The sequence below is a fragment of the Mixia osmundae genome (assembly GCF_000708205.1).
Source record: "Mixia osmundae IAM 14324 unplaced genomic scaffold scaffold_15, whole genome shotgun sequence".
Classification (NCBI taxonomy): domain Eukaryota; kingdom Fungi; phylum Basidiomycota; class Mixiomycetes; order Mixiales; family Mixiaceae; genus Mixia; species Mixia osmundae.
The window spans coordinates 56,976-76,231 of NW_014575549.1; the positions used below are offsets into that span (position 1 = coordinate 56,976).

The following is a 19,256-nucleotide window of genomic DNA, read 5'->3' on the forward strand; positions in this document are numbered from 1 at the left end:
TCTCGGGAGGCCTGTTAATTGGTCGCATCGGACTTCACACCGCGTTCGCAGCGGCAACGCCTAGTGCAATGTGCTACTATTCGAATTGTATGCGTCTGATGTGACTGCGGCAGTCGGCACGACCGCGCGAACAGTCGGTTATTATTCTAGATCTCACTTGAAAGCAAGCTCAGGCTGGTCCGTATTGTGTTTGGATTGCTGTCTCAGCGATGCACTCGACCTTCATCTGTGTAGCTTGCCTGAATTGTGCAGCCTGCCTGGATGCCGCAAGCCATGTGCGCCACCATGTCATCGCTCGAGTAGAGTGGCCACGTTGCATCCGGATCTGCCTAGCACGAGCTTCGTTCTTGACCACGCCAGTACTCGAACCCGTTCGGACAGCGAGGTGTATCATCTCAGATGACAAAGCGACCAGATTCAGCACCTCAAAACATCTGAAGGTGCGCGACTGCTGCTGTGCGTGGGTATTGCTACCGCCGAAATAAAGTCAAGGAGGTCTCCAGGAGGACGCGGACAGCGTTTCATGCGGTGCGCAGCAGGCCTGTCGCGGCACGCATGTTCACGTATGAGCAGCAGACCAACAAATTTGGGAGTGAATGGGCCTTGCGAGCCTGTTGACTCGGCAGATCGTGCCCTTCAAGCCGAGCGGTCTCTTCGTGGCAGGCATGGCGACCGTGCAGAACTTCGTTAGTGATGAGAGTAAAGGTAGCACACGACATAGCTAGACAAGGCCCGCACATAGCATGGAAGAGGCTTGAGGGGAGGGTTTTGGTTGTTGCAGCGCTCGAGAATTTATTTTTCGAGTCGAGCAACGTCAGGCGTCGAGCGTACGTAACGTCGACTCATCTGCCGGACGACGCAATGAGCCGCTCACCGTCGCCGACGATGGGCTCAGTCGATGCTCCTGATGCGATCGGCAAGCGCAAAAGGCAAGTCGCACTTGCCGAAGAGGTCAGATTGGTGCTGATGCTCGACCAAACCAGGGACCTACCTGAAGATGGCACAGACGGCGAGGCATCCCTCACCAATGGCGCACGACATACTCGCCGGCCTCGTGTGTCGGCCTCACAGCTCAACGAGGACGAACAGAGCACACGCATGCCCGTCATCCGTGACAATGACCCCGAACGACGCAGGGAACGAGAAAGACAGATGGCCCTCAGGCTAGCAGAGGAGGAAGCATTGGGCGCACCGCTCGTCAAGCCGAAGGAGAACCCGGTCGTTGAGATGAAGAAGATGGCTCTGACCAAAGCAGGAGGAACTTACATACCTCCTCATCGCCTGCGCGCAATGCTGGCAGAGGCAAGCGAGTCCGATCCTGCCGGTGCTGAAGCTCAGCGACTACGCTGGGACGCTCTGCGCAAGTCCATCAACGGTCACATCAACAAGGTACGCTGCGTTCACTCGCCATGCACACTCAGACAGGCTGACACTCGCTTAGGTCAACGTCTCCAATATCAAAATGGTCATCCCAGAGCTCTTTGTGGAGAACCTCAACCGAGGTAGAGGACTGTTTGCACGGTCCATCATGCGCGCTCAGTCGTCCTCTCTGCCTTTCACGCCCGTCTTTGCTGCGCTCGTCGCCGTCATCAACACCAAGCTGCCCTCTCTCGGCGAACTGTTGCTCACGCGACTTGTCCTGCAATTCAGGCGCTCTTTCAAGCGAAATGACAAGCCAACTTGCCACGCTTCGGCTACCTTTATCGCCCATCTCGTCAATCAGCAAGTCGCAGATGCGACGCTGGCTTTCCAGATCCTGCTCCTCATGCTCAACAATCCAACAGACGACAGTATCGAGCTAGCAGTCGGCTTCATGCGAGAAGTCGGAGCACATCTGGCGGAATGCTCGGCCAAGTATAACGAATCTGTCTTTGCTCGCTTCAGGGCGATCCTCAACGAGACCGGTATCGACAAGCGTGTACAGTATATGATCGAAGTGCTCTTCCAAGTGCGCAAAGACAAATTCGTCGACAATCCAGCGATTCCAGAAGGACTCGATCTTGTCGAAGAGGCCGATATGATTACTCACGAGCTCTCACTGACCGACCAGAGTCTCAAGAATGAGGAGATGCTCAACGTCTTCAAAGTTGATCCCGAATTTGATCAGAATGAGCAAGAATATGCAGCCTTCAAGGCAGAGATCCTAGGCGAGGACGAGGAGTCTGGCACCGAGGGATCCGACGAGGATGAGGAAGACGAAGCCGCTGACCCGTCAAGTAAGCCCTTCCCGACCGATAGCTTGCGGACACAGACTAACGGACGAGCAGTTCCTGCACAAGTGGACATCCAGGACCACACCTCAACCGATCTAATCAATCTGCGCCGCAAGATCTACCTGACCATCATGTCTGCTCTCGATTTCGAAGAGGCTGTCCATAAGCTGCTCAAGGTCGCTCTGCTTCCCGGTCAAGAGATCGAGATGTGCAATATGATCGTCGAATGCTGCTCTCAAGAACGATCCTACTCCAAGTTTTACGGCTTCATGGGCGAAAGACTCTGCAAGCTCAACATGACCTGGGGCTTTGCCTTCCAAGAGTGCTTCAGAGTCTACTTCGATACCATCCACCGGTACGAGACAAACAAGCTGCGCAATATCGCCCGATTCTTTGGTCATCTCGTCGCTTCCAATGCTTTGCCTTGGTCGGCGCTCGAAGTTATCCACATGAACGAAGACGAGACGACGTCGAGCTCGCGTATCTTTGTCAAGATCATGTTCAGCGAACTCGTCGAAGATCTGGGCCTGGCTCAAGTCAAGGCGCGCTTTCTCGAGCCAGAGAACCAGCACTTCTTCAAGGGCATCTTTCCCACTGACAATCCTCGTAACACTCGCTTCAGCATCAATTTCTGGACTTCCATTCAGATGGGCGCGCTCACCGAGGGCATGCGCGAGCACCTTAAGGTAGCTGCATTCCGTGTCCTGCATGATGCTCAGACTGATGCTTGATCTCTAGAATGCTCCTGCGATATTGATGGCGCAGAGGAAGCAAATCGCTGCCGATTCATCCGACTCCGACTCATCGCTCTCGTCTTCAGATTCCGACTCGGATAGCTCCTCACTCTCGCGCTCGTCGACATACTCGTATGCTTCACGAAAACGCACCAACGGCAACGGAAGAGGCAGATCGCTGTCTCGCACGCCTCCCGGTAGGCGCTCGTACGACTCTCGCTCGCCGCCCCCAAGACGCCGTGCTGACTCTCGCTCACCACCACGGAGACGTCGCGACGATTCCCGTTCGCCTGCGCCTCGGCGACGAGACGACTCGCGATCGCCTCCTCGAAGACGTCGTCCTGTCGATGCGCGATCGCCGCCAATCCGCAGACGTGCCGGTTCTCGCTCGCCACCGCCTCCTCGCAGGCGGGCAGATTCGAGATCACCGCCGAGGAAGCGCTACGACTCACGATCACCGCCGCCGCGTCGTAGGATGGCAGACTCGCGCAGTCCTTCGCCTGTCAGACCTGCCCGGCGACAGATCAGCCCGCTCGAGCCTTCGCGTAGAAGACCCCGCTCTCCCTCGCCCGTGAGGCAGACAAATGGTGCTCAACGTCGCTACGACAGCCGCTCGCCACCGCCTCGCCGTCGCCGAGAGTACAGCGATTCGCCGCCGGTCAGAAGACGTGCAAGCCCAGTACCTGTACGCAGATCGCCCTCACCGCCGCCCGCGAGAGCATCACCTTCGCCTCCACCACGAGTCAGTGGTTTCATCCATCCAGACCGACTGAGAATGCAGCAGATGGGAGGTCGCAGATGAAGTGTATAAGGAATGCAAATAGGGCACTGCGATGTATATACAAGTGCGTGCGACATGACAAAATGATTAGGCCTTGGGAGGCGGGCCCACTGGTGGAGCATAGTACTGCGATGTCTGGGGCGGTCTGAACATGAAGTGAGCTCAAATTCAGGCTTCTTCGGAGAAAGTCACTTACGGTCCAGATGGGGGCTGATAGGCTGGCGCATTGCCATTGCCATTGCCATTGCCATTGCTGTTGTAGCCACTTGCATCATAGCCGTAGTTTTGATACGGCGCGGAGCCTCCGTAGGCAGGCTGTGCAGTCGCTGAAGTCGAGTTGCCGTTATAGTCTTGCGTGTAGCCCGTCGTCGGGGCGCCGTGATAACCGCCAGCTGGCACTGGCGCTGTAGCTGACGCAAACTTCCTCGATCTTCGTCTCCGACAGACCATGGACAGCACAGCGATCAAGACCAAAGCTCCGACTGCGATTCCCACTCCTGCACAGCATGCGATTTGATTAGCCAAGCGCTGCGGCATGATCAGGCGCAGCGTGTCTCACCAATACCGATTCGTGCACCCGAAGACAGGCCATTGCCGTAGCATCCGCTGTTGTAGTAGCTGTAGCCGCCGCAATAGTACTGTGCCGATACAAGCTGTGTAGATGCCAAGACTATGGCAGCGCTTGCTGCTATCCGCGCCATTGCCATCGTTCAGATACTTGCGCAAAGATGATAGCCTTTGCTGTGTCGCCTCGATGAAGTTTGAAGCGGATCGGACAAGTGACTCTTGCGCTGTGGATGCACCGACCCGAGAATATCGAAAGAGCCAAGATCGACCGTCGCATGGTCGTCGGCTACGTCACTTCATGCCACGTCATCATATCCACGTGGCTGTCGACCTTCGCGCAGAAGTTCTTGTTGACTGGCGGGACGAGTGATGGATCGCTTCGCAGCCTATACACAGACAGACTCTCTTCTGTCCTTCATCAAGCTGTGGGGAAAGTCTCCGGACACTGTGCACCAGAAGGGAAGAGCTAGCTCTCGAGCTAAGCTCTCTTGATTCTTTGGTTCAAAATGCTGGGCTGGGCTCCTTGTCAAGTCCGCTAGCGAGAACAGTATCGCTATAAAGCTCTCCTCGGATGTCTCCGGCTCTCTGGAAGAGTTTTCAAGGCGGCATGGCTTGTCGGATGGAGGAGAAATGCACTCCAGGTCGGGGGGTCTCGAGGAAAGCTCAAGTCTCCAAGCAGACTTTTAGCAGACCTCCTCGGTTTGGATGCTACTCCTCGCTGACATCTACTCGTCATCGTCGTTGGCCTGACTAGCCACAGAGATCAGGATCGCTCCCAAGAGGCCAGATACTTGTTCCTGACAACCCCAGGGGCTTCTTTTTCTTTTGCTTTAGTCCTTGACCAAGTCGACGAGCAGACAGTGACAATGCTCGTGCCAGCCTCGTAGCTGTCTGCCGGTCAGCCATTGTCGCCTCACAGCTCGTCGAGATTGCGTCTGCTGCTGCAAAAGGGGGGCAGCCTCACGTCCGCTTGACGGGAGCTCATGTCGCTGCATGGCACAAGACGACTCGTTCGCGCTGTCCATCTCGTGCGTCACCTGTCTTTGGTCTCTCGTTCACACGAGCCTATCGTCGCACATTCGATCGTCCGAGTTTCTGTTGCCTCGAAATGGCCTCGCGGCTAAACTAGATCGACAGCATGCTCGGCGGTGGGCTGCTTGCGAGGCAGCTGGCAATATTGGCATGGCAGTGACGGGGTCCTGATCGAGTAGGCGAAGAGACGAGCCGAAAGAGTGTCCCACTTCAACGTCGCTTGCGCTACAACATTCCTGTTGCTCAGTGATTGTCTCAAAGAGCGCGGCGGTAGGAGAGCTTGCAGGCCATCATGGTCGAGTTGCAGACTTGGTCAGACGCTCAGTGGCGTCGAATCGTTGGTCATATCCGATAGTTATGCGATCGCACTGCCTTTTTCCTTGACGGAGACTCGATCTGCTTGGATGAGCAGGCAGACGAGGTATGGCAGCTGTAACACAATGGGGCTTACTCTCGCTCGTCCTCCCATCACTCATCCTCTATGAACCCACTCACTCGAAGCCTTGGGCGAAAGGGGCGCAAGCTTACACACACAAGAGCTGCGCAACGACTAGCTTCAAAGTAGCGAGCGAGTCCAGAAGAGATCAATGATGAAACCACATACAACAACAACGAATCTCTTCAGCAGAAAGGACGTTCGCGTTCTGGTGTTGATTCACTATCTTGAAGCTTTTTAACCCTGAGATCTCTTCCTGCTGATTCTGTCAATCTATTGTTGCAATGTATCTCGCTATTCTGTCTGCAAACTGGGTCGTGTTCAGCAGCGCATCGTGTGCGCCCGTGAGCGACTCAAAGTCGACTTCTAGCTCCAGCTGAGGCGAGTGCAGGGAGGCGAGGTGCAGGTTGAAGCCCTGAGGCTGTCGCAAGGAGAGCAACTCGTCATCTCTGCTATGCAGCAAGAGCATACGGGTCTGTTCGCGCGCTAGCTGCCAATGTGAAGGCGAGATCTCCTTCCTGAGCTGGCCAAAGGGTCGCTCGACGAAATAGATGTAGCTTGGATATTCTTCGAGTAAGCTCGCGAGATCAAAGATGCCCTCGACGAGTATCCAGGCCTGTGGTAGGATGTCGACATCGTGCATCACCTGAGACGAAGAGCAAGTGCATACCTTGATTCTATGTCTCACATGAGTCGCATCGAAGAAGGAGTGGAAGTCGTGCGGAGGCTGCATGGCTAAGGACGCGGCAATGAACGCGCCGCAAGAGTGGCCGATGACGATGACGCGGTGCCGGTCCCATAGCTGTTCGTTCTGCTCGACTGATGCGACTCGATCTGCGCAAAGATAGTCTATTGCGGCGATGATATCGAGAGTATGTTCGGGGTGCTTTGCATCCTCATTGGCTTGCTCGGCATTCCGGTAAGACAGCCGATAATTCGGCACAGCGACGCAACATCGCCCGTGCGTTGCTTGCAGCAAGTTGGGTACCAGATGTTCGGCGTGCTCCGATTTATCGCCTGACGAGTTTGGCACAGTGAGCGAGCCATGGGGGGGCTTCATGGAACGCTTGCTTACCTGAGAGCCATGCTCCTCCATGAAGGAAGATCAGCAGCGATCGACCGGCCGGCACGCCGTCAGGAATGTAAAGATCGACAGTCTGTTGTGGCCCGGTGCCGTACTGCAGCTCATGGCTGACGGGCATTCGCTGAAGCGCGTCGCGTTCGCCGAAAGCGGCGAGGATGTCCCGGAAATCCCTTGCCCGTTATGGGCTGCAGTCATCCGCCTTTATCCTGCCTGGCTTTCGCTCAGATCTAATGAAGGGTCGCCTTCGACGGTGAATGCGATGCCATGGCGCGATGGGCAGGCAAGATCGCGATGTTGAGATAATTCTCCTGGCAGCTTTGCCGAAGTGAGAGAGCTGCAATGAACATGCCGGGCTCGACCGATTCCCGTCTTTCCGTCGAGCGAATGCCCAGAGGACAACAGTCGACCTGCCCATCTACCTCCAACTGGGCGCCATGCGCAAAGACGACCGCTCCAGTTGACAATGGCATTAGACGCGCTGCAGACGTCGATACCATCACTGCGGCTGCCCGGCATCGCTGCAGCGTCAGCGCCTAGCGTCAATGGCAATGTGGTAGGCCCTCTTCTGTGGAATCTGCCGGAATGTGGGCCTGACGGAGCATGCTGCCTAGTGGACGCTAGTCAGTATCGTGTCCCTCGACTTGATCGCCCTCTTTGTCGCTTTTGCGCTGCGATATGCAGCCGGTCGGCATAGAAGAGCGCTCTTCGTCAAACGAGAGACTGCCGAGGGGGTCTATGTCGTCCCACACACCCAATCACTCGGCGCCATCTGGCTGACGCTCGTCAATGCTTTACTGCTCATGCAGCTCGTCGCAGCTCGACAGACGTTCGTGTACCAGCGAGCAAGGAGTTTGCTCCAGTTCGCCTCATGCTTGATGCCATTCGCAGTCTTTGGCTATCTCTGGACCCGCTTGACCTCGATCGTCTATGCTTGCCACCTATCGAGTACAGAGGTCGCTTTCCCGCGAACATGGCAACGGCGCATCTTCCATTTTGGGCCCAGATTGCTCAACAGGTTATGCTGGCTCACGCCTCCGCTCCTGGCTGTACCCATACTTGCGCTGTCGCTCGCTTTCCCGATAACATTTGCGAAAAGCCAGTCCCTTGCCCAAGCTATTCTTGCCGCAGACACACCACAGCCTCTGCTCGCACAACAGAGCGAGCACCTCGTGTCCACTGCGGACACAATGTTTAGCATTCTCTGGTCGATCTGGGCCACCGTCTTTGTGCTGCTCGGTATAGTGCGTTGGTTGCCTTCTGCCTTGAGTTTGCCTACTGACAAAGCGCGTAGCTCCTACTGATCTACTCCGCGCATCTCTTCAGGGCGATCCGAGCTTCGAGCGCGCACGTCGTCGCAGACTCGAATTCTCGGATCCCTTCGGAAATGCCGCCCCTGCCGGTAATGAGCAAAACGGATCGGCCGGCGGTATCGCGCGATCCGTCAGCCTTTTCCAAGAGGTTCTCCGGGCTGTCTACGCGCAAGTACACTCTGCAAGAGTCGCTGCGAGAATCTAGCCTGGAGCGCTATGCGGAGGACGACCCGATGCTGAAAGGTCGATCTATCATCATTCTCGAGACTTGCGCTTCGATCTGCTTCATCTGCTCCTGGATGTATGTGCGCACTACTTCGTTTCTTCATGAATTCTGTGCTGACAGGACATCAGTGCTATTTCGCTTCTGCGTGCTTCCGCGCAGGTACTCCGAACACCGCACGTTGGCAGCCTGCGATCGTGGTACGCCCTCCTGGGTAGCGTCTGGCTGACAGTCGTGTAAGCTGCTTCATTTTCTGAGCCTTGGCCTCGCTGATGATACTCGCAATGACAGAGTGGCAGTCATCGAGACAGCCTTTTTGCTTCGAAGAAGCATAGTTGCTTATACGAATGGCAAGACCGATACGAAACCGATAACAGAGCACGAAGACAAGCAACTTTTCGATCAGATCTTTGCTCACGTACAGAGGGTCGCCTCACCCATACTTGCATCCAGCGCGACCCTGCCGAGCTCCTTCATGACCTTTTCGCCCGCATCGAGCGAAGAGGTGAGCCCGACAGCCGATAAACCTAAAACACCATGGGCATAGCAAAGCCTAGTCACAAAGTGCTTGTGATTAGTCAATATGCTTGTTGTATCGATACAATACGAATCTGCAGCTTTGTCACAACATGTACATCACTGAAACAGCCTAGAAGGCGTCAGCGTCTTTTCGTCTAGGTGCTTGATGCGGTGTGGCGATGGCTTCAGTTCCTCAAGCTCCTCTGTCATGACCGTAGATGGAATATAGTCTGCTCGAGTAGCAGGCGGGGTGACGGCACGCTGGCGTTTGGCTCTCAGAGCCGCGCCGACTAGCTCGGCGGCTTTCCGGTCATCGGGCGTCAGGCGACCGGTCTCTGCTGCTGCCTCGAGAGCTTTGCGTTTCCTGGAAGACTCGAAGAATGAATCGAGGTTGCTCTGACGAGGTGGGTCCGGTCTCGCACCGACCCAGGCTTGCTTCACTCTCGCGAAGAAGCTGGGCCGCTTCGTCAGCCTTGGCAGATCCGCGTTGACCTGATGCGAGATGCTCTCGGTGTCGACAGGTGCATCTGACTTCTGCTGAGCTTGAGCTTCAGTCTCATCGTCTTGCCAGGGTATTGCTAGTTTGTAAGATTCTTGCAAATCGGCATAGCTTTGCACGTTGCCCAGTCGCCCCGGATCGAGTTTGCGCTCATTGTGCGTAGGCCACGGTGTCATCAAAAGATGCGGGAATTGTGTTTCTTCGATATATTCATCTTCAGCAGTGCAATCTGGCTTCTGTGGCGAGACCGATGCAGATGGTGGGCAGAGCTCCCGGTCAGAGACGTCAGATCCCGATCGAGACGACGAGAACTTGAATGGTGTGGCAGCACCCACGAGTGTCGACTTGCTCTCTCGGCCAGACAAGTTGTTAGCTCGCGGACATGGTCGCGACTGCTTCTGGCTGCTCTCTAATGCCGCCGAGGCATCGGCTTTGTTCGCCTTCTGGGATTGATCTGGCGAGTGAGGCTTCTGTAATGATCTTGATGCCGTCGGCAGTGCTCCGTCCACAAATGCGCGCGTGCGGGGTGTGAGTCTAAGCACCGGCAGCGTTTCGCTGTTGTTGGAAGTGGCTTCTGGCGACGGGCTGTGAAGTGGCGCGCGAGCGACCAAAGGTGATTCGGGGGCCGGACTTGACGAGACCGATGGGTTCAGACGCTCGTAAGCACCGATGCGACGATACCTATCGATCAGCTCAGCCGGCGGTCGGTGCGGCACCGGTGTATCATCCTTGCTTATGTCTCGCAACATGGCACTCATGGGTACCTGTGTCTCTCGGTATTCACTGCCATATTGTGACTCATCGAGGTATTCGCCAGGAGGTTCGTCTACTTTTGGCGGTCTGGGCGTTGATGTGGATCTTCTGACAAAGGCATGAGGGAACTCACGAACGCACTTGAGTACGCTGCTAGATCGATCGAGGACGAAGCTCGTCGTGCTCGTTGGCGGTGTGGATCCCGGCGGATGCTCCGCATGAATGGGTGTGTCGGGTGCAGAGGATGAAGACAGCGTGATGGGATCGGAGGCAGTCGTCGCTTGCGCCTGGATTGTGCGCATGCTCGACGTTGGCTCTGACAAGCGTGCGCGTTTGTGCGCCGTCGATGTGCTTGCGATCGCACCCCAAGGCTCGCGCATTGAACCAGACTGAGTCACACTTGGCCTCATGATCGAAGAGGGGGCCGAGCCTTTCAAAAATGTGCGTAGACTGCCATCAGATGCTGACGGTCCTCTTGAGCTCTCGGGCACCGACTTTATGACCGGCACGCCCGAAGATCCGAGCGTTGTCTGCTTGAGACCTGGCTGGTGAGCCTGAGCTTTGCCACGAGCCATCTCGAAGCTCGGGCGCAGCTGGTGGCAGGCACTGCGATCGCAGCAGCTGGACTGATTTTGCTGGCTCGACGCGTCCCTTCCGGCCAAAATCAACTCGACACGCGATCGCTGGTGGACGCCACGCCTGCGAATAGCCAGCGATTCGGAGGAGGACTTGCGAGGGCAACAATAAAGCGAATCTCCGTCTGTGCACGCTCATCAAAGGACAAACGAGACGAGACAAGACCGCTCGTCATGCCTCTCAAAGCACTCATCCTCGTTGGCGGTGCGTTGGGCTGCATGCACTGCTCCTTCGGCGTGTTTGCTCATGCAGTGTGACTTTGCCATTGCTCAGGCTTCGGCACACGGTTGCGCCCACTCACGCTGACCTTGCCGAAGCCGTTGGTCGAGTTTGCAAACAAGTCGGTCTTGTCTCTGCATCGCTTTTCCGACAACGTGTAGCTCATCTCCCACTGTTAGGCCTATCATCCTGCATCAGCTGGAAGCGCTCGTCAAGGCAGGCGTCAAGCACATCGTTCTCGCCGTCAACTATCGCCCGGAAGGTCAGTCGGATGCCGCGTGATGCTGCCGCTCGAGCTGAGGCATCGCCGTTCAATGTCAACAGTCATGGTCGCTTTATTGAGCAAGTGCGAACAAGAGTACGGCATCGAGATTACCTTTAGCGTCGAGAGCGAGCCTCTCGGTACAGGTGCGCTCTTGCTGGTCGCTCAATCGTTCGCCAAGCTGATGCATCGAGCAGCCGGACCACTCGCCCTGGCACGCGAAGTGCTCGGCAAGGATGACTCGCCCTTCTTCGTGCTCAACTCAGACGTGACGTGTTCCTATCCTTTCGAACAGCTACGAGACTTCCACATGGCGCATGGCGACGAAGGTACCATCATGGTCACCAAAGTAGACGAGCCGAGCAAATACGGTGTCGTCGTTCAGATGCCCAACTCGACCGTCATCGACCGCTTCGTAGAGAAGCCGGTCGACTTTGTCGGCAACAGAATCAACGCGGGCATCTATATGTTCTCGCCCAAAGTACTCGACCGTATCGAACTCCGTCCGACTTCGATCGAGAAGGAGACCTTCCCTGCTCTCGCGGCAGACCGTCAGCTGCATGCCATGGATCTCGAAGGATTCTGGATGGACGTCGGTCAGCCAAAGGACATGCTCGCCGGTACTGCGCTCTATCTGAGCTACATCGCGCAAACGTCGCCAAAGATGCTCGTCGATCCGTCCCAGAACAAGTGGGTACATGGTGGCAACGTCATGGTAGATCCCGTCAGTTCATCGTTGCTTTCAGCATGGACATTTGCTCACCGCCAGTGGCTGAGGAACAGACTGCAGAAGTGCACCCGGATGCAGTGATCGGGCCCAATGTCGTCATTGGACCCAAGTGCGTCGTCGGAGCAGGCGCGAGACTGCAACGCTGCATCATGCTCGAAGGCTCAAAGGTCAAGGAGCACTCGTGGATCCATAATTCCATCATCGGATGGCATTCCGTCGTCGGACGGTGGGTTCGCATGGAGAATGTCACCGTCCTCGGCGATGACGTATCTGTCAAGGACGAACTGACCATCGTTGGCGCCTCTGTTCTGCCGCACAAGTCGATCAGCAGCAGTATCACGACGCCATCGATCGTCATGTAAAGCAAGAGAAGCGCTTCATGAGTATTCCCCCCTTTTGCAGAGACACGACCTTAGACAAAATCCTCGCTCTCGCATCGACTGCGAGCCAGCTCCTTTTCATAAATCCAGCACACGATCCATCTGCGCAACTAGCACGCTCAAGATTCCCATAGACAGACCCTCGCGCCCGTCCTCGTATGACGACAATGTTTCCTTTCCTTCGCCCGTTCGCAATGCCCTGTCGAGAGTCACGGCGGCCCAAGCTTACCAAAGCAGACGGTTTTATCTGAGCACTACTTTACCAACAAAGTGTAGTTGATCCCAGAACGGTCACGCAATGTATATACCCAGCTATAGCTATGAAGTTCAAGTCGACCGTCCTGAGGTTTTGTCACAGTGAAGCGGCTGCAATGCTACAGAGAGACCACAAGATCATGCCTTGACGGCATACTTGCGCTGCGGGAATGCTGCCAAGCGCTTCTTTGTCCTCTCCGTCTTGGCCGTTCGCTCGCTCTGTCCGACGTCCAAAGCTCAGCGGATGCTCATGAGTCCTTCCTGAGCGCGTGGCCTCACCTTGCTGAGTCGCCTGCGGATAGCGCGGGTCTTCTTAGGTCGCAGATCGAGAGGAAGACGCTTGTTCTTCGAGTGCTCTCGGACGGCTTGTCTTTGCTTTGCGTTGACGACGGTGAGGACACGAGCAATCGACTTGCGGACCGTCTTGCTGCAGACATCACACGTTTCTCAGCATTCTGCCGAGAGGACATCGATCGGATGGCCTACATCTTCTGCAGCTTAGACTGGTTGCCGCCTGTGACCTTTTGAACTCGCAGCGCAGTCGCTTCCTGCTTCAGTTCCTCGAGCTGCTTCATCAAGTCCGCCTTGGACTTTGAGACGAGCTCATGACTGCCGATATGGTATCAGCACATGAGCCATCTCTCTAGTCTGCCAGTAACGCACGCCTTGACCTTGCTGCTTGACGACATCTTTGCTGATGTTTGCCTGCCTGACCGCTCGCAAGTGGCTCGAAAAGGATTTTCTCACGCGTCGCGTAGAGCCACGTCACCTTCGTTGCACCAATCGTAGCCTACGATTTCCGCTCGAGTTGTCCCCCCAAAGATGCTACGGTGTGCGGCTCGGCTGCCGCTGCGCACGGTAGCGCTCCAACGGCGATCGATAGCATCGACAGCTCCACGAGCTTCGGATGCGCTCTTTGTGGTGCGCAACCTCGTAACGATCCGCTTGATGCGAGGCTGATGACGGAGCTTGCAGCATCGAGACTCGGACTATAACAACTCCAAGGTCGGCTCCTCGTCCGTTGACTCACCTGATAGCTGAGGGAATAGTCGGACGCTGACAGATCCCCTTCGCTTTCACGCCCGAGTACAAAAAGATGGCGGATGAGATCATCTCTCGCTTTCCTGCTCAGTACAAGGTGGGCACGACTGCGCCTGATGCGCCTTAGCTCATCAATGCGTGGTCTTACCACACGACAGAAAGCGGCGGTGATACCCCTGCTCGAGCTCGGACAGCGGCAGAACAAGGGATGGACGAGCATCAGCGTGATGAACTACGTTGCCAATCTGCTCGACATGCCTCCCATGCGCGTCTATGAAGTCGCTACATTCTACACCATGTTCAATAGGTAAGATCATCGTGCTGGATGCTTTGATGTATGCTCAAAGCACCGCTTGCTTTCGCAGAGAGCCAGTAGGCGACAACTTCATCCAGATCTGTACGACGACCCCTTGCGCTCTGAGGGATAGCACGGGTATCCTCAACACGATCAAAAGTCATCTCGGCATCGAGTGTGGCGAGACGACAAAGGACAAGAAGTTCACTTTGGTCGAGGTCGAGTGCCTTGGCGCATGCTCGAACGCGCCGATGATTCAGATCAACGATGACTACTACGTGCGTCTTCCGGTCTTCAACACTGATCACTGGCTGATCGGTGACATATGCAGGAGGATCTCACGCCAGAGACGACTGTGAAGATTCTCAAGTCGCTCGAGGCGGGCAAGCGACCAAAGCCAGGCCCTCAGAGTGAGCGAAGGACTTCAGAGCCTGCTGGCGGCAGGACGAGCTTGACTGAGAAGCCACCTGGCCCCGGCCAATTCTGTGTGCCCGAGTTTGCATGATGCATCCTGACTAGTAGAGTACAGACAGAATCAAATGCTCGTGTCAGCCCAGGCTCATGCTGACCCTTCTAGGCTGACATCGACGAGAGGCTTCGCAGCCGCTGCCTGGCTGAGCGAAGTCGCAGGGTTGCCTTTGCCTTCCAGACTCTCGTAGTACTGAGGACTGAGACCGGCTGTCGCTCTATCTTCGGCGTTGAAAGGCGCCTTGAGCTTGCCCCAAAAGTGTTCCTTGACCTTGCCCCGGAAGACCTGCACGGGATCCATGGGCGGATCGGCATGGGAACAGATCCAGGTTAGCCAGCGATGACCCGTGGCAACATGGGTGACCTCGTCATTGTGGATCGTCCGCAAGACTTCTGCTGTCTCTTCGTCGCCACTCGCTGCGACCTTGGCGATCTGTGTCGGATTGACATCCAACCCTCTGGCTTCGTGAACGAGATGGATGATACAGATTCGGCTGATGAGGTCGTGCGAGGTTTCTTGTGCGGACTGCCAAAGTGCAGCATGGATGGGCAGCGTGCCGTAGTGCGTCCCCATCGCTTCTAGCCTTTCACAGAGCAGGCTGAAATGCTTTGCTTCGTCTTCTGCCACCTTGAGAAAGTCTGCAAAGAAAGCGGCTGGCATCGGCTTGCCATTGTACATCGGAAACCTAGCTACGATATCGAGTGCCAAGTCGATTGCCCATTGCTCGATGGAAGCCAGAGCATGGAGCAGCTTGATGCGTGACACGGCAGAATTCGTCTTGCGTGATTTTATCTTGCCCGGATCGACGACGGTGTAAGTTGTCGGCCGTGGCGGTTGATCGGGTGGAGTGGCGCTGCCTATCCTCTTCAGCTTGCCCGCGCGATACAGTCTGATCGTTTCGCGTGTTCGTGCTACTTTGAGCGTTGGCGAGGCAGTATTGAGGGTCATGACGACCCAATCGAGCAGACTGGAGCTCTCGCTGGGCACGTCTGGATCGTCTTGGTCGATGGCGAGGACGGGCTCCGATTGACCCTGTCGTTCGCTGACGGCGCGCATACTCAGCAAGCGGTAATCGTCTTGTTCGGGCATCTCCAGGAGAACATAGCCATCTTGCTCCGTGACGGCATACGTGCAGGCTTTGAGGCCTGTAGATGATTCGCCGGAAAGGAGATTGAAGTCGTACGAGTGGAACGGACAGACGAGGATGGGACCGTCTTCGATGCCGTGATCGAGATCGAGTTCGATCTCTGCATGCTCCAGGGGTGCGCCTGCATGGGGGCAGGTCGACTCCATGGCGTAGTATTGCGGCTGACTCGTTTCTGATGAGAGTTGAAAGAGGACGAGCTCGAGGTAGAGGCTCGGATTGGTATACGATCGAAAGGTCAAGACATAGCGACGCTTGCCGAGTTCGGTGACCTTGCCGAGGCTGATCTGCACTGACATTGTCGGCTACTGTCAGCAGATTGACGAGCGCTCGACGCGAACTTTTTGTGAAAGCAAGGCAAGACGATTATCGTCTGAGACGATGAGGCAGCTGAAGCATCATGAGAAGCAAGTGAAGCCATACCGTCAGCTTGAACCATGCTGATGGCCGGCTCATCGTGATGTAGGAAGCTGCTCAAAAAGGTCGACTTTCTGCAGTGGAAGCAAGACTCGACGCTCAGAGAGGCAAAAGTGATGAGGACGTACTTCATCCAACGCAGGCACGCTAGCGTCACTCTCCGCGGTCTATGAGAGCTGACCACACCTACCAGAGAGGATTACCAGTCGTACAACAGGCTATGCGGCTCCATAAGGCAGCTCGCCCATCGACTCAGTCAACTCGACCCACGCGATCCTTTCCGAGGCAAGCACGAGGCCTTGCTGCTCAGCAAACTCTACGACATGGGCATACTCGGCTCGGAGAGCAAGATGTCAGACGTCGAGAACAAGATCACCGTTTCTGCAATGTGCAGGCGGCGGATCGGCGTCGTTATGTGCAGGCTCAAAATGTCACAGACTGTCAAAATGGTCAGCGTTGCGCTGTCCAGCACGACCAATCTCTCACAAGTATTCATCTGACAGGCTGTTCAATATGTCGAGCAAGGTCACGTCCGCGTAGGACCGGAGACAGTCACAGATCCGGCTTTCCTGGTGACGCGCAATATGGAGGACTTTGTGACTTGGGTCGACACAAGCAAACTCAAGCGGACAGTCATGTCCTACAATGTCAGTCTGATGAGGCTTGCTCTCGCACACCGGCTGACAGTCACTCAGGACGAGCTAGATGACTATGATCTGCTTTGAGCGCTCCACGCCATGCCTGTTGTTGTCCCCTGTCCCTATGCATGTGCACGATCTACACAACACCCGCTGATACAATCCCTTGCTAGTCCTCTGAAGCCGGTCAAATCAAACGCCGCCGCCGCCGACGAAATCGCTATTGAGCATATCCATCACAGCATCTGAGATATTCGTGCCGGACGGGCAAGGGTAGCCAAGCCTGGCAATCGCGTTCTGCAAGCTGATCGACCGGACCTGCATGGACTGGCTTGCCCCGGCACAGGAACATTGCTTTGTCGCACAAGCTGAGCGTTGCTGCAGCTGGCTGATGGACTGTCATGATGACGCCATCTGCCTAGCGACCGCAAGCCGCTTGACCAATGCAACGACTTAGTAAGCTGCAGTCGAGTCGAGACCTGACGTAGCTTTGTCTACATAGAGAATAGCTCGAGGGGAAGCGATCTCTGCACCGAGCGCTAGTCTTCGTTTCTGACCGCCAGAGATGCCCTTGGACAACACGCCACCGACGACAACATCCGCTTGGTTGCTCAGACCGAGCAAATTGAGCAGCTCGTCGACGCGTGCTGATTATTCTGACGAGGTCGAAGTGCCTGGCATACGTAGCTTGGCAATGTATGTTAAGTTCTGTCAGACTGTCAACGAGTTCAGGATGCCGCGTTCGACTTGCTCAGCGTAAGCCGTGTAGCCGAGGAAGGCTGCGTTGACCGGCGCCATTGGTGAAGATCCCAGTAGGATCTCGCCAGTACGTTTGAGCTTCGAGCCTTGATGTAATCGGCTGCTGTTCGAATCGAGTAGCGTCGTCTTGCCGGAGCCAAACGGGCGGAGCAGCGCGAGCACTTCGCCCGGCTTGAGCGAGCCGCTGATATTGTCGAGAATGACATGATCACCGGCTTGTACGCGAATACTCTTGAAGCCGAACGACCAATCGTTGCTGCTCGTGTCAACGCTAATGGCATCCATCGTGTTTGAGCTGCTCGTTGTTTGCGAGAGGCGAAGGGGGGAGGCTACAGATATATGTATACACACGTCTGTCTCGCAGCAAGCTTCGCGGCAGGATGGCCGACATGCTGAACGAACAGGATCTCCAAAGACCACGGCCTCGTGTGTAGAACAGAATATGGCGCCTGCCCGACGCGGCGTCTCGCCAAATTCCCAAGCAAGACATGCGTCAATTGATTTTACGGCCCGATTGCTCCGCCGAGCAGTCTAGGCGCGATCGTGCATTGCCAGCAGCAACTTTTTCTTGAGTTTCGCAGGAGATTATCATCGATGACCGTCGATGCGGAGGCTCTCAAGTCTGGCATTGACACCTCAGCAGCTCAAGCGGCGCTATTCGTGAGCTCGGAGAAGTTGCCAGACGAGGCAGTCAGGATACAAGGGCCAGATTTCAACAGGCCTTTTGAGCTACAGCAACTTCTCGACAGCTATGCTCGCATCGGCTTCCAAGCTGCCGGTCTATCTCGTGCCATCGAAGTCATCGATAAGATGGTGCGTCGAGCCTACATCCCCGTCGTGCTTGCGCTCATCGTCACTCTGTGTTGCGCAGAGAGCGTGGCGATTGTCTGATGAGCCATTGACGGGCGACGAGTCTGAAGAAGAAGCAGATCCTGCCTACCGAGCTCGAACGAGCTGTCACATCTTGCTGGGCTATACATCGAACCTTATTTCATCTGGTCTCCGTGAGATCATTCGCTTCCTCGTACAGCACAAGTACGTGACGGGCATCTGCACGACCGCGGGCGGGATTGAGGAGGATCTCATCAAGTGTCTTGGACCGACCTACCTGACACCCCAAGGGTCCTTCGATCAGTCTGGTGCCGATCTACGCAAGCGAGGCTTGAACAGAATTGGCAACCTCATCGTACCCAACGACAACTACTGCAAATTTGAAGATTGGGTCAATCCGATTCTAGACCAGCTAGTCGTCGAGCAGGGTCAAGGCGCCAAGTGGTCGCCGAGCAAGGTCATCGAGCGGCTTGGCAGAGAGATCGATGACGAGAGCTCAGTGCTCTACTGGGCCGCCAAGGTTCGCCTCTTGACGACCGATGTGTATCATGCTGACTTGCGAATAGAATAACATCCCTGTCTTCTGCCCTGCCCTGACAGATGGCTCACTGGGCGACATGATCTTCTGCCATTCCTTCAAGTCGGACACACCGTTGGTCATTGACATTGTCGAGGACATCCGCCGACTGAACTACTCGAGCATGCGAGCAAAGAAAGCAGGTACAGTCATACTCGGCGGTGGCGTATGCAAGCATCAGATTCTCAACTCGTTCCTCTATCGTAACGGCGCGGATTACTCGGTTTACATCAATACCGGTCAAGAATTCGATGGCTCCGATAGTGGCGCGCGACCAGACGAAGCCATCTCTTGGGGCAAGCTCAGAGCGGGCTCAGAGACTGTCAAAGTCTTCGCAGACGCAACGCTCATCTTCCCTCTCGTCGTCGCTGCTACTTGGGCCAAGTCACACTGGCAGAAGCAAGCCGAAAGCAAGACGAATGGCCACACGACGCAAAGCAGTGCATAGCATC

At 55.8% G+C, this 19,256-nt stretch overlaps 14 protein-coding genes across 14 annotated transcripts; 6 read left to right on the forward strand and 8 right to left on the reverse strand.

The window, feature by feature from the left end:
• Positions 1–861: 861 nt before the first annotated feature.
• L969DRAFT_97347 (uncharacterized protein) lies at positions 862–3,749 on the forward strand (the record flags this gene model as incomplete). Its single annotated transcript, XM_014709418.1, has 5 exons — positions 862–929; positions 984–1,389; positions 1,442–2,216; positions 2,268–2,899; positions 2,952–3,749. The coding sequence occupies 5 exons, from the start codon at positions 862–864 to the stop codon at positions 3,747–3,749; spliced, it is 2,679 nt and encodes an 892-aa protein (XP_014564904.1).
• Positions 3,750–3,815: 66 nt separating this feature from the next.
• L969DRAFT_55262 (uncharacterized protein) lies at positions 3,816–4,429 on the reverse strand (the record flags this gene model as incomplete). Its single annotated transcript, XM_014709419.1, has 3 exons — positions 3,816–3,873; positions 3,925–4,225; positions 4,288–4,429. 3 exons carry the CDS (start codon positions 4,427–4,429, stop codon positions 3,816–3,818), a joined length of 501 nt encoding a protein of 166 aa, XP_014564905.1.
• A 252-nt stretch (positions 4,430–4,681) lies between these two features.
• L969DRAFT_97350 (uncharacterized protein) lies at positions 4,682–5,031 on the reverse strand (the record flags this gene model as incomplete). Its single annotated transcript, XM_014709420.1, has 2 exons — positions 4,682–4,946; positions 4,988–5,031. 2 exons carry the CDS (start codon positions 5,029–5,031, stop codon positions 4,682–4,684), a joined length of 309 nt encoding a protein of 102 aa, XP_014564906.1.
• Positions 5,032–5,125: 94 nt separating this feature from the next.
• L969DRAFT_55062 (uncharacterized protein) lies at positions 5,126–5,320 on the reverse strand (the record flags this gene model as incomplete). Its single annotated transcript, XM_014709421.1, has 1 exon — positions 5,126–5,320. The coding sequence occupies one exon, from the start codon at positions 5,318–5,320 to the stop codon at positions 5,126–5,128; it is 195 nt and encodes a 64-aa protein (XP_014564907.1).
• A 30-nt stretch (positions 5,321–5,350) lies between these two features.
• On the reverse strand, positions 5,351–7,350 carry L969DRAFT_80197 (uncharacterized protein; the record flags this gene model as incomplete). The annotated part of the gene is made up of 6 exons (XM_014709422.1): positions 6,839–7,350; positions 6,434–6,780; positions 6,075–6,379; positions 5,856–5,946; positions 5,637–5,806; positions 5,351–5,552 (listed from the first exon to the last, which is right to left on the reverse strand). Exons 1-6 carry the CDS (start codon positions 6,963–6,965, stop codon positions 5,351–5,353), a joined length of 1,242 nt encoding a protein of 413 aa, XP_014564908.1. The 5' UTR covers positions 6,966–7,350.
• Positions 6,974–8,972, forward strand: L969DRAFT_270746 (uncharacterized protein). Its single transcript, XM_014709423.1, has 5 exons — positions 6,974–7,400; positions 7,459–8,088; positions 8,139–8,458; positions 8,512–8,616; positions 8,672–8,972. Exons 1-5 carry the CDS (start codon positions 7,311–7,313, stop codon positions 8,925–8,927), a joined length of 1,401 nt encoding a protein of 466 aa, XP_014564909.1. The 5' UTR covers positions 6,974–7,310; the 3' UTR covers positions 8,928–8,972.
• A 44-nt stretch (positions 8,973–9,016) lies between these two features.
• Positions 9,017–10,453, reverse strand: L969DRAFT_55234 (uncharacterized protein; the record flags this gene model as incomplete). The annotated part of the gene is made up of 1 exon (XM_014709424.1): positions 9,017–10,453. The coding sequence occupies one exon, from the start codon at positions 10,451–10,453 to the stop codon at positions 9,017–9,019; it is 1,437 nt and encodes a 478-aa protein (XP_014564910.1).
• A 106-nt stretch (positions 10,454–10,559) lies between these two features.
• On the forward strand, positions 10,560–12,658 carry L969DRAFT_97355 (uncharacterized protein; the record flags this gene model as incomplete). Its single annotated transcript, XM_014709425.1, has 8 exons — positions 10,560–10,699; positions 10,861–10,991; positions 11,061–11,127; positions 11,186–11,268; positions 11,331–11,414; positions 11,466–11,992; positions 12,052–12,356; positions 12,403–12,658. The coding sequence occupies 8 exons, from the start codon at positions 10,560–10,562 to the stop codon at positions 12,656–12,658; spliced, it is 1,593 nt and encodes a 530-aa protein (XP_014564911.1).
• Positions 12,659–12,771: 113 nt separating this feature from the next.
• Positions 12,772–13,361, reverse strand: L969DRAFT_26691 (uncharacterized protein; the record flags this gene model as incomplete). The annotated part of the gene is made up of 4 exons (XM_014709388.1): positions 13,297–13,361; positions 13,120–13,242; positions 12,913–13,060; positions 12,772–12,852 (listed from the first exon to the last, which is right to left on the reverse strand). Exons 1-4 carry the CDS (start codon positions 13,320–13,322, stop codon positions 12,772–12,774), a joined length of 378 nt encoding a protein of 125 aa, XP_014564874.1. The 5' UTR covers positions 13,323–13,361.
• Positions 13,362–13,455: 94 nt separating this feature from the next.
• On the forward strand, positions 13,456–14,474 carry L969DRAFT_55261 (uncharacterized protein; the record flags this gene model as incomplete). Its single annotated transcript, XM_014709426.1, has 6 exons — positions 13,456–13,554; positions 13,609–13,638; positions 13,697–13,771; positions 13,833–13,981; positions 14,040–14,247; positions 14,301–14,474. 6 exons carry the CDS (start codon positions 13,456–13,458, stop codon positions 14,472–14,474), a joined length of 735 nt encoding a protein of 244 aa, XP_014564912.1.
• Positions 14,475–14,528: 54 nt separating this feature from the next.
• On the reverse strand, positions 14,529–15,881 carry L969DRAFT_20367 (uncharacterized protein; the record flags this gene model as incomplete). Its single annotated transcript, XM_014709379.1, has 1 exon — positions 14,529–15,881. One exon carries the CDS (start codon positions 15,879–15,881, stop codon positions 14,529–14,531), a length of 1,353 nt encoding a protein of 450 aa, XP_014564865.1.
• A 57-nt stretch (positions 15,882–15,938) lies between these two features.
• On the forward strand, positions 15,939–16,949 carry L969DRAFT_90991 (uncharacterized protein). Its single transcript, XM_014709427.1, has 5 exons — positions 15,939–15,989; positions 16,049–16,141; positions 16,193–16,448; positions 16,503–16,646; positions 16,695–16,949. Exons 1-5 carry the CDS (start codon positions 15,964–15,966, stop codon positions 16,722–16,724), a joined length of 549 nt encoding a protein of 182 aa, XP_014564913.1. The 5' UTR covers positions 15,939–15,963; the 3' UTR covers positions 16,725–16,949.
• Positions 16,950–17,348: 399 nt separating this feature from the next.
• On the reverse strand, positions 17,349–17,847 carry L969DRAFT_100260 (uncharacterized protein; the record flags this gene model as incomplete). The annotated part of the gene is made up of 1 exon (XM_014709428.1): positions 17,349–17,847. Exon 1 carries the CDS (start codon positions 17,679–17,681, stop codon positions 17,349–17,351), a length of 333 nt encoding a protein of 110 aa, XP_014564914.1. The 5' UTR covers positions 17,682–17,847.
• A 143-nt stretch (positions 17,848–17,990) lies between these two features.
• L969DRAFT_20370 (uncharacterized protein) lies at positions 17,991–19,252 on the forward strand (the record flags this gene model as incomplete). Its single annotated transcript, XM_014709380.1, has 3 exons — positions 17,991–18,209; positions 18,268–18,747; positions 18,794–19,252. The coding sequence occupies 3 exons, from the start codon at positions 17,991–17,993 to the stop codon at positions 19,250–19,252; spliced, it is 1,158 nt and encodes a 385-aa protein (XP_014564866.1).
• Between the last annotated feature and the right edge of the window lie 4 nt (positions 19,253–19,256).

Excerpts from the sequence above, each read along its gene's own strand:
- L969DRAFT_270746 (XM_014709423.1), top strand. The coding sequence starts at position 7,311 with ATGGCATTAGACGCGCTGCAGACGTCGATACCATCACTGCGGCTGCCC. Across the intron at positions 7,401-7,458 it reads CTAGCGTCAATGGCAATGTG|TGGACGCTAGTCAGTATCGT; the intron begins GTAGGCCCTCTT and ends CATGCTGCCTAG. Across the intron at positions 8,089-8,138 it reads TCTTTGTGCTGCTCGGTATA|CTCCTACTGATCTACTCCGC; the intron begins GTGCGTTGGTTG and ends CAAAGCGCGTAG.
- L969DRAFT_90991 (XM_014709427.1), top strand. The coding sequence starts at position 15,964 with ATGAGGCAGCTGAAGCATCATGAGAA. Across the intron at positions 15,990-16,048 it reads CAGCTGAAGCATCATGAGAA|GAAGCTGCTCAAAAAGGTCG; the intron begins GCAAGTGAAGCC and ends ATCGTGATGTAG. Across the intron at positions 16,647-16,694 it reads GGACAGTCATGTCCTACAAT|GACGAGCTAGATGACTATGA; the intron begins GTCAGTCTGATG and ends ACAGTCACTCAG.